Source organism: Callospermophilus lateralis, chromosome 4 (assembly GCF_048772815.1).
Source record: "Callospermophilus lateralis isolate mCalLat2 chromosome 4, mCalLat2.hap1, whole genome shotgun sequence".
Taxonomy (NCBI): Eukaryota; Metazoa; Chordata; class Mammalia; order Rodentia; family Sciuridae; genus Callospermophilus; species Callospermophilus lateralis.
The window spans coordinates 120,972,985-120,985,179 of record NC_135308.1 but is presented as its reverse complement, the minus strand read 5'-3'; the positions used below and the strand labels follow the sequence as shown (position 1 = coordinate 120,985,179).

Sequence of the window (12,195 nt, the reverse complement as noted above, 5' to 3'; positions counted from 1 at the left end):
GACACATTGAAAATTGTATGAAATTCATATTTTCGTGTTCAGAAAGCTTTGTTGGAACACAGGCATAATCATTTATTTTTAAACTGTGGCAGTAAAATGCAGAATTACATAATGATGAGTTGAGTAGGTATGACAGATTGTATGGGTTCATAAAACCTAAAATATTTACCATCTCATCCTGTATAGAAAAAGCTTCTCACCCTAGTTACATTATTCCTAAGGTCCACTGTGAAAAGCAGTGTTTGGGGTGGACAGATTATTATTTTAAATCTATCAAGAGTTCTCTATTCTTTGCTAGAATACTTGCTCTTCCCTCAGGCCCCTGCCCCCTTGTGTTAGGGATTGAACCCATGGTAGGCAATCACTCAATCAGTGAGCTACATGCCCAACCCTTATTTTATTTTGAGGCAGTGTCTCACCACGTTACCTAAGCTGGCCTCAACATTTTGATCCTCCTGCTTTGGCCTCCTAAGTAGCTAGGATTACAGTCACAAGCCATTCTGCCCACCTGGAAATGAATTTTAAGGATTAGATTCCAGATGACATTTCTGGGAATGACAAGAGTCACATTGAGAAGCTAAGATGCCTTGCATAGTATTAAAAATGACTGTGGGCAAATTACATACCTGTAATTTGCAGGTAAACCTAAGATTGTGAATGATGGGGAAATCAATGTCCCCTCCTGTCAATACTTTGGAGGAGTGGGATGAATATAGCATGAAGCACTTGGATGGCACTGGAAGGCAGGCCCTGTCATCTCACAGAACTGAGTCTAAAAGCAGTCTATGATCAGACCCTTCAGAATTTGTCTTTTCTCTATTTCATCTTTCAGTTCTTCCTCTTTTCCTACTCCCCTTTCTTGATACTTATACTATTCCCAGAAGTTAAATACTCAGCTTTAGAATCAGGTCACAGTTCTTTTTATATACTAGTTTTGTAATGGATTTCAGAGAGTGATCCATTAGCTGAATTTACCAAGTTTCCCAAAAATAAGTGTCACTTTTTTTTTTTTTTGGTATCAGGGATTGACCTTGGGGGCATTTGACCATTGAGCCACATCCCCAGCCCTATTTTGTATTTTATTTAGAGACAGGGTCTCCATGAGTTGCTTAGGGCCTCCCTAAATTGCTGAGACTGGCTTTGAACTTGCCATCCTCCTGCCTCAGCCCGTGAGCCACAGGGATTACAGGCATACTCCATTTTCACAGCTTTTTGATCATAAATATTTCCTGATTCCATCCTCGGGATACAGTGCCTTCTACAAACCTGTAAATAACCTAGATGGTTCCTCAGTTCCAGATTTAGATGTCATGCAAGCCCTGGTTCTCCAGGATTTCCAAGTAAGCCCTTGACAAACATCTATGGTGAATGATTTTTTTTTTAATCCTAATTTACCTCAGACCAATAATTTTGAAATATAGTCTTCTATTTCTGTATATTGGGCCTGGCTAGTTGGGAGTAAAACTTTTATTCAGTTGTGGGAACTGTCATAATAAAATGGGAAACTCTTTAAGAATTGTCATAACACCTTCAAAAATTGTCTTTGAAAGGATCACTCATCTTTGTTACTGGGGAAATTGCTGCGGATAGAAAATCAGAAATCAGGGGCTGGGGATATAGCTCAGTTGGTAGAGTGCTTGCATCATATGCACAAGGCCCTGGGTTCAAACCCCAGCACACACACACACACACACAAAATCAGAAATCAACTAGATCTGGTGGTGCACACCTGTAATCACATCTACTTGGGAGACCAAGACAGGAGTATCACAAGTTCCAGGTCAGCCTGGGCAACTTAGGAAGACCCTGTCTCAAAATTTAAAAAATTTAAAAGGTGGGGTGGGCGGGTGCTGGGGATGTAGCTCATGCTGGAACACTTGCCTAGCAAATGTGGGGTCCCGAGTTCAATTCCAGTGCTGCAAAAAATTTATAACCAGAAACTATCTATCCAACTACTAGACATCTATCTCCATGTGGGTAACCCACCACTTTCTCTCCAAACCTATACCCCCGAGTGTGTGTGTGTGTGTGTGTATGAGTGTACTGAGGATTGAATTCAGGGGCACTCAACCACTGGGCCACGTCCCCAGCCCTATTTTGTATTTTATTTAGAGCCAGGGTCTCACTGAGTTGCTTAGTGCCTTGCTGTTACATGTGCCACTGCACCTGACCCGGAGTATATTTTTAATCTCAGTGAACTGGAGCTATAAACAAACCAGTCACCCAAACTAAAAGGCTGGGGTGGGGATTGGGATCATCCTTGATGGCTCCATTCCTGTTTTTCTCATCAATCAAGAATTAATTCTCTGTTTTGTTCCAATTTTAGTGTACGTGCTGCTGAAACCTGCAGATATTGATTCTCTTTCCTTAAGGCACTGTTACATTGGTAGCTCTGAATAAACTATTTTTTTATATTCATACCTTTACATAATCCTGTCTGAGAATTCGGGTAGGATTCATAATTTCATAGAATGCAGGAGAACCAACATTGTGCCAATTCTGAGTTTAGCCTTCAAGAAAGCCTAATATACTCTACCAGAAAAATTCTAGAATAAGTGAATATGCACAAGGCCTTGCATCATATGCACAAGGCCCTGGGTTCAAACCCCAGCACAAAAAAGGATATAAAATCAATATCCATAAATCAAATGCATTTCTATATATCAGTGATGATCCTCTGAAAGAGAAATTAGGAAAACAACCCATTCACATTAACCAAAAAAAAAAAAAAAAAAAAAAAAAATCCTTGAGAATCAATTTAACAAAAGAGGTGAAAGACCTCTATAACAAAAACTACATGGGGCTGGGGCCGTGGCTCAGTGGTAGAGGGCTCACATGGCACTTGTGGGGAACCGGGTTCGATCCTCAGCAAATACATGAAAATAAATAAAGATATTGTGTCCATCTATAACTAAAAATATCTTTAAAAAAAAAACTATAGAACACTAAACAAAGAAACTGAAGATGACCTTAGAAGATGGAAAGATCTCTTATGCTCTTGAATAGGCAAAATTAATATTGTCAAAATGGGGCTGGGGCTGTAGCTGGCCATAGTACCCAAAGCGTTATACAGATTCAATGTGATTTCAATTAAAACCCCAACATCATGGGCTGGGGTTGTAGCTCAATGGTAGAGCACTTATCTAGCATGTGTAAGGCACTCAATCCCCAGCACCATGTAGAAATAAATAAAGGTATTGTGTTCATCTATAACTAAAAATATTTTTTAAAAAACCAACATCATTCCTTATAGAAATAGAAAAAGCAATCATGAAATGCATTTAGAAAAATAAAGAGATCCAGAATAGCGAAAGCAATCCTTAGCAAGAAGATTTTTCACAAGCAGGAGGCATCACAATACCAAACCTTAAACTATACTATAAAGCTATAGTAACAAAAACAGCATGGTATTGGCACCAAAATAGGCATGTAGACCAATGGTACAGAATAGAAGACACAGAGACAAACCCATATAAATATAGTTATCCTTTCATACTAGACAAAGGCACCAAAAACATATACTGGAGAAAAGATAGCCTCTTCAACAAATGGTGCTGGGAAAACTGGAAAGCCATATGCAGCAAAATGAAATTAAACCCCTATCTCTCACCATGCACAAAACTCAACTCAAAGTGGATCAAGAACCTAGGAATTAGACCAAAGATCCTGAGGAAAAAGTAGGCCCAAATCTTCATCCCGTTGGATTAGACCCCAACTTCCTTAACAAGACTCCTACTAAAGCACAATAAATAAAATCAAGAATCAATAAATGGGACAGATTCAAACAAAAAAAAGTTTCTTAGCAAAAGAAACAATCAATGAAGTTTATATGTAGTGTCTGCCAAAAGCTCACAGGTGAGACAATGCAAGGTTTGAAGGAGAAATGATTGGGTCATAACCTTAAACTAATTAGTGAACTAATCCCTAATGGGATTGAGTGAGTGGTGACTGGGGTATGGCTGGAGGAAGTGGTTCATAGGGGGTTTGGCTAAGGGGGTATATATTTTGTATCTGGAGAGTGGTATCTCTCTCTCTGCTTTCTGATTACCATGTGAGCTCTACCACTGTTCTGCTGTGATGTTCTGCCTCACCTTGAGCCCTGAATGAGGCGGACCTTCTATAGACAAAGAGCTCTGAAGCTGTGAGCCCCTACGTAAACTTTTCCTCCTGTACAGTTGTTCTGGTTGGGTCCTTTAGTCACAGCAGTGACAAAGCTAAAACAAGGATGACTAACTGTAAATTCTTTTAAGGACAAAGGCTGTTATCTAACTAGCATAGGATCTGGCTCACGTTCATTAAGTAAGGGCATGTGAATAGCAACTCTCAAAAGAGTTTCAAAGGTAAAATACATAAATAATTCAAACAATTTTTATTGGGGGGAGGGTGTTGGAAATTGAACTCAGGGGTAATTAGAGCCACATCTCCAGCCTTTTTAAAAATTTTTTTTTAGTTGTAGATGGATATAATACCTTTTTTCAGTTTGTTTTTATGTGGTGCTGAGGATTGAACCCAGTGCCTTACACTTGCTAAGCAAGTGCTCTACCACTGAGCCATAACCTCAGCCCCTCCAGACCTTTTTTATATTTTATTAGAGACAGGGTCTCACTGAGTTGCTTACAGCCTCACTGAGGCTGGCTCTGAACTCTCAATCCTCCTGCCTCAACCTCCAGAGCTGCTGGAATTATAAGCGGGCGCCACTGCACCTGGCCAAATTTTTAAATTCTAAGAATGTGTTGGTTTTCTAAGATGCAATCCTTACTACCACACTGTAAACAATTCAAGCATTCTCTAGTGTGTGGCACAAAGTATAAGCACCCAATCATTTGTTAGGTTGTCTACCCCCTACATCATATAAAATGACCTCCATCTCAGAGCTGTTCTCAACTAGGCTTTGCAATCTCACTCAATGGCTAAAAATCAGGTTTAGAATCCCAGAGTACAGAACCACAAGTTTGACCATAAAATGGAGACAAAACTGTGAGAAAGCACATCAAATAACCACCTAATCTTTAACATGATATATATTTACTTTGAAAATGAAGGCAGTGATATAAGGCCAAGAAATAAAACCTTTATCATAAAGTTTCAAGGAATGCATGAAATAGAAATACAATAAAACTTTAAATAGGTATCCAACCAAACTTTTATTGGGTTTTATTGCAATCTACTTTTGGCAAGAAGGGGAAAGTGACCATAAGAACTCAGATCAGATTTTATTCAACAAAGCAGTTTTCATGAATGCTTAAGGTCAGTGTATAGTCAGCTCAGCTTCCAGTATCAACTTGAGTACCTCATTGTGGATATTTATGCCAGAATGACAACAGTAAGGCATTGCAAGATGCTACATCATCTAAGATTAAACCACATTTTACATATTATAATTTTTAGGACAGTAAAGTCTTCTAGTATTCTACAATAAATAAGGATTTTTAAAATGTGTTGCTTAGCCCTTGTTGAACAAAATTCAATTATTAGCTTATTCTTTAAGTACTCCAGTTAATAAAGGTTTGATTGTACTTCAAGAATCTGACTTTTCCAAAGATAAAAAAATTAGTTATTTGTTATGACAAAAATTAATCTTAAAAGCACATTCACACTTGTCCTTAAAAGCATGTTTACATCATATATAACTTCTCATGTCTGATAACATGGCTTATATAGCAAAAAGTTATATGCAAAGAACAACTAGAGGGCAATCCTCCCATTCCCACTTCCTCCAAAAAGCCACACTCGGCCTCAGTGTAAAAGTTGCATTTTATTGCCATGCTACAAAATGTATGAAGTTGGCACTGATAGGGAGAAATAGAGAACAAAGGGTGGGAAGGGACAGAGGGCAAATGATGTTACATATACAACAAGGTTTTATTTAAATTAACAGTGGTTAAGTTTTGCCAAGATTAAAAATGCAAACCAAAATTTTAAATGCTGATATGAAACAGCATTAAAATACAATTTGTGCATAGTACAGTATCACTTATGTCTTTTATTAGAGAAATATGGAATGTTTTTAAAAGAAATTAATTATGGGGTAAAATTCATATTTCATATACAATTTGGCAATGGTAGTCCCACTGTTAGACAATTTTTATAAAAGAAAAAATTAAAAATCTAATAAGCTACCTTTATACAAAGTTGCTATATTTATGCCTTTATGTAGGAAAAAAACATTTATTATGCAAATTAGGACATACAATAATCTTACAATATTATACAATGCAAATAAAAACATAACACAAAGTTTGTCCTTTATAAAACGTATATTTTGCATTTACTAATGCAAATGTGGCACACTGGTGACTACTGTACTATTGATACCAGTCTGTTTCCATGCTATATCGCCCAATTGTCATAAATTGCAACTATAATGATGCTACAAAAGAAATGTTATACCCCCAAAAAATGAGGAAGTAAGGATGGGGAACAGAGATGTAAAGAACAGGGAAAAGATAGATAGGGTGCTGGTTTGGGCAGAGTATATTGTGGTATGTCATAAAATATTTGTTAATTTTTCAAGCCAAAAACATTTCCTATACATTCTGTAATTTCGTACCAATGCCTTTATTCAAATTTGGCAAACATCAAGGAAAAGATAATTAGTACCACATACCTCACACATCAGAAATATGAATGAGATGTCAATACATCAGTTACTTCTGAATGATGCCTTTGATGGTATGTCTATTTCCCAAATATATGTATTTATACACACACTACACATTGCACAAAACACTTAGGCATTATGGGTTAGGAACAGCACAGGGGGAAACTGGGAAGTACTTGTCAGTTTGTTAAAATCTCTAACTTGAGGCAAACACCTGATGGCACATTGTTGTAAATTATGAAAACATAAGGCCCCTGTCCCATTTTTAACAGAACATCACTGAGGTACATTTTTATATACTGTGCCACAAAGTTTGGGAAGTGGGTAGGAAGATAAACATCAGTTTGACTTATTCTAATAACATTTAACTGGGGGCAGGGAGGGTCAACATTAATGTCTATAAAAACAAAAACTGCTTGGCAAATTTTTTTAAGTCCCACATGCGATCTATTCTGGATATACTGAGAAGTGAAAAGCTTTTTACTGAGTCTTCAAGAGTAAAGTGCGTATCTCATCACTTCACAGCAGCAGTCAATAAAAGGAACTCTTTGCCAATCTTCCTGGAGAGAGGGAAGGCACCGTATTTTCATTTTTAAAAGGAAAATCAAACTGTGAAACAAAACACTAAGAAAAACATAGGTAATACCCATATCAGCTTCCAACCCTGGTCTGGGATAAATGTTGTTATGATCAATATGGATAAAAGAGGGTTCTACTGGGAAACCCAAATGAACAATGATTATATTTCCAAAGCCAAAAAGTAGAATCACATGTTCTATGAACAAAACCAAATATCTAAAATTAGATTAGTCTCAGAAAATCAGAGACATATGGCCACAATTATATGCCAGTAAAATATTGCAATCTAAAATGCACCTGGTAATAGGTACATTCTTCCAGGACAGGGCTTACTACCCATTACTAGACTACTGTGAAGGACAAGTAGTATTCTAACTTACTTTTCATTAAATAGGAATACAGGTGACTTCCAGAAGACATCCAGAATTAACACCAGTTGTATATCTCTTCCTAATATTCTTATAGTACCTTAAAATCAACTTCTTAGCAGACAAATTGGTCCCATTTTCATTTTTAAAGCACACAGCATTTAAAGCATAAATTGTACTGATTATCTTAGTTACCTAAAAAAATATAAAAACTAAATTAGAATCTGGAGGAAAAAGTAAAAAAGATGAAGGAAAGAAAAATAAAGTATCCAACCTCCAAAATGAATAAACAGATCAGCCCTTTCATTTGGAGATTTATATTCTGCCTTGACTGCTTGTTTCAGAGAAAACCATGTGCATTGGTTCCATAATAATTCTTCTTCCATATTACAAAAACCAGTACATAAATTTGGCACAATTAGCAATCTACTCAGAAGAAAGGATAAAAATGGAACAACATATTAAAAATGGAATCATGGAAACTGCACATCTACACCACTGCTCTTTTTAAGAGAACAGTGACCCTTTTAGTAAGCACCAAGTTCACGGCGAGGGGGGCGGGGGGCGGGGACGACAAAATTCTTGCTATGCTAATAAAATAATGGCACTGAAAATGATGAAAAATATACCTGTAGTATTTTTTTTTAATAATGGTCCCACTCTATTGTTCTGCTAATCCATTCATTCTTCTATCACTAGGTTATTTATTGGATAAATTGGATGTTATATAACTGAAATGTTTTGTTACTAAATTAACCTTAGTTACATCTGGTAGATCCAGACCACAATCTCAAACTTCCTCATATTTAGAGAAAAACAATAAAATATTTTGCAAGGTTACCCAACCTTCTTTCTACTCAATCTTCTCTTGTATTTTCTAGTGTTTTGGAATATGGAACATTGATTTTCCAAGAGTTTGACATCTGAACTCTCCTCAGTATATATAAACTTCCGTTCATTTTAAACTCTAAATTATGACACAATCTCATTACTACAAGACTTCCACTGTACCTGCTATGCTGGCAACAATATTAACATTCCACTGAAATCAAGGGATAATCAGAAATCTGACTACAAGTGAAAGGACAGCAGAGCCAAGGAACAGCAGAGTGAGCAAGAGTACAACTGCAGCAATGTAGCTGAGGGAATCCCTGCTAAAGTGCTGAGGAGAGTGTCCACAGAGAAAACACAGTACCTTTAGGGAACTTTGCATGTTGAAAGGATTTTTCTTTTTTTTTTTCTCAGCTGCTAAAGATATCGCATATAGACATAAGAGAAATTTAAAATTGAGAAAATGGTTTTTTTCAACTTGAAAAGTAAATAGCATATAAATAAATACTGGACAAGGGCAACCCTGTTATAGAATAACAGTAAGTTCCAAATGAACCTTCAAAACCATAATTTGACAAAAATGCAAACTAAGAAACAATGAACACATAATCCAATTTCAAAACTATATACAAACTCAAACATTTTAAATTGATAAAGACATTAAACAACAAAATATGACATCCCAAACACTAAGAAATTGAAGTTAAATGGGAACCAAATGACACAAAAGCCTCCAGAAAACAATGTGTCACCAATAAGCTATAGGAGAGAAAATTCAACAGATCTTGGTTCAGATTTTCAAAAAATGTTTTTGGGTAAAGTGACCTGAGACTGATTCATAAGCCTACTGTAATTCTGAGTAAGATACCCAAACATGCCCTTCAAATCACATCATGAGATGAGTAAACAGAAAATCTTATCTCCTGCCTGTCTTTCAGCACACACCAACAGCAAACTATATTCATGACACAGACTCTTTCTAGTAACACTGAAGGCAAAGGAGCTGATTGCTATCAAAGGAGGTGTGGTATTTCTGTTTCCTTTTCATATGTTTTGGCTCAAGTCAAAAAGCCTTTAACTAGTGAAATAAAGGATTCCTCAGGTTAACATGCTGGAGGCCACATACTGTAAAGTGAATCTGCAAATATTACTTTCAAAGCCCTAGAGTTATGTGTTAGCAATGCACATTATCAAGAGGCTTTATAAAAAGTTTTAAATGCCAACCATGACTTAGACATGAAAGATACATGTAAGTCCAGAATGTTGAATAAAAATCAACCAGCATGTCATTCATTTCAACTCTCATTTTAAATAGGCACTGTGAAAATGGGAATGCTGCTATACAATAATGAGTAGTATATAATGAAATTAGTCTTCTTTAAGGAGTACCTGCTCTACATTAATTCCCTTTAGTTAAAGATGCGCATGAAATATTCAGAAAAAAATTTTTATCAGTCTATAAAAGGAGTTAGTGTAGAAATGAAAATGAAGCACTTGCATCTTCATTTTAAAAAACTTCACAAAGGTGCAAACAACATAATGCTTTCCAGGCTCACATGGGCAGATCAGTACTATTATGTCTAGTTTTCCTAGATGTACCATCATCTCGTGGCAGTGCTTTCTGCAAATTTGACATAGCAGCAGTTCTCTCGATGTCTATCACAGCATACAACTCTGTGCGCCTGGTAGGGGTTTGTGGAAGGGGAGTAGTAGGCGTTTTTGGAGTCTGAGGGTTGTCAGAGTCACTGCCACCTTCCAAGTCAACCTGTATGTAATTGAGCTGCCTATGTTCTAAACTTGGGCGTCTGATATCAAAGTTAAAGACTGTTGGTGTACAGTCCCGACGCCTTGAATATTCTATTTTGTGAGCACTTGCCGGCACTGTTACATTCTCTGTATTTACATAGTTATGCATTGGATCTAGATTATTATGGTAGCCATTTAGAGATGGGGTCTTTGGTCCTAAGTTGTCATCTTCATCCCTACTTAGCTTGCGGGCTTCCCAAACTGGAGGCAAAGATGGTAAATTTTCATAGTTTAATAATGCAGTTCTTCTCTGAGCTGAGTTGTTGATATTCTGGGTATCCGAGGTACTGGTAGATGTCAGACGACCTCTCCTGACCCCTGAGGCACTAGGGATAGATAGCCCATTTATATTTTCATATACCAGTTTGTTAACAGAGGGTGCATCTCTTCGTTCATCACTGTCATAGCCAGTGTCCCATTCTGTGTTATTCGCGCCACTTGCACTAACTTGATCTCTTCCAAGTTGCTCCAATTTCTCCTTTTCCATTAATTGCTTCTGAACAGGGGTTGGTCCTAAAACAAATTTGACTCCTTCAGGTTCCAGAAGAATCTGAGGGTCCCTGTCTTCAATACTACTTGGTTCTTCTTTTGGTGTGTTGCATTCAGCATTAGAAACTCTTGCCTCCAATGGGACATGCACACTTGTGCGATTTTTCCGTTCTTCTTGCACACCTGTAGTGTTGACGTAGGTATGTATCTAAAATGAAACAAAGTAAATCAGTAACTTATTTAAAAATAAATAACTAAAAACTTAAAAGTCTGACCCCATCACTTTACCAAAAGCTTTTGGTACTGGGCATTGAACTCCGGGGTACTCTACTACTGAGCCACAGCCTTATTTTGTATTTTATTTATAGACAGGGTCTCACTGAGTTGCTTAGCGGCCTCACTTTTGCTGAGGCTAGCCTCGAACATGCCATCCTTCTGCCTCAGGCTCCCATGTTGCTGGGATTACCAGGCACACACCACTATGCCCAGCTCTCAAATCTACTCTTAAGGCTTTTGTACCTTTTTTTTTTTTTAACTAATAAAAAGGCAGAGAGCCAGGCATAGTGGCTATAAGCCCAGTGATTTGGGAGGCTGACACCTAAGCAACTTATCAAAACCCTGTCTCAAAATAAAAAATAAAAAGAAGTGGGGATGTGGCTTCTTGGTTAAGTGCCCTGGGATTCAATCCCTGGTACTACGCCCCCAAAAAACAAACAAACCAGGTAGGGAGAGGGGAGAATATAAAAATATCTAAAATATGTTCCTACTTTAGAAAATAAATAACTACTTTAACATGCAGTGTTACACTTGATGGTGAAATATGAAAAACATTCTATTAAAAAAATCAGAAATAAAATAGGGATTATCACTTTGCTGTTGTTCTATGAATTCTTATCAGTGCATTAAAACATGATTCAGGAATAAGAAATAACAAGTATTGAAAAGGAAAAGATAAATTTATTACTATTTATTGATTATCTGACTATTGTATAAAGAGAAAAACCCTAAAATGAAGATATAAAATAAATAACACACAGTAAGAAATCATCACTACTGGGGAAGGGGAAGGGGAAGGGGAAGGGGAAGGGGAAGGGGAAGGGGAAGGGGAAGGGAAGGGAGAATCACTTCTTTAAAAAGCTCAATGGCATTTTGGAGAGGTGATATAAAAATATTTGGAAGTCTAAAAAATTTTAAGATTTAAGAATGAAAGGCAACACTGGGGAAAAATATAATCAAAATAAACAATGTAAGAACTTGTTTACTATGTAAAGAACACAAAGAAATTTACTTTAAAAACACTAAAAATCTCTGATGCTGAAAAATCTTACGGTTTTACAAAAGGAGAGTTAATAAATAGATGATGGTCAACCAGATGTTTCATTCCACAAATGAAAATTAGAATAGTCAGAAACCTAGTTCCATAACAACATCAACAATATCTACCTTTCTACTAGTAGTTCAGTGATTATAAGACTAAGATCTGAAAAGCAGCATAATTTTTTTCCCTTTAGTACTGGGGAT

General features: G+C 36.8%; 1 protein-coding gene across 4 annotated transcripts in view; it reads right to left on the bottom strand.

The window, feature by feature from the left end:
• Positions 1-7,469: 7,469 nt before the first annotated feature.
• The window catches only part of Frs2 (fibroblast growth factor receptor substrate 2), a 116,731-nt gene continuing 112,005 nt past the window's right edge, over positions 7,470-12,195 (bottom strand). For all 4 annotated transcript variants that reach the window (XM_076854850.1, XM_076854851.1, XM_076854853.1 and 1 more), the window contains one exon: positions 7,470-10,882. In XM_076854850.1, coding sequence (XP_076710965.1) covers positions 9,932-10,882 — 951 coding nt within the window. In that variant the 3' untranslated portion in view covers positions 7,470-9,931. The remainder of the gene's footprint in view (positions 10,883-12,195) is intronic.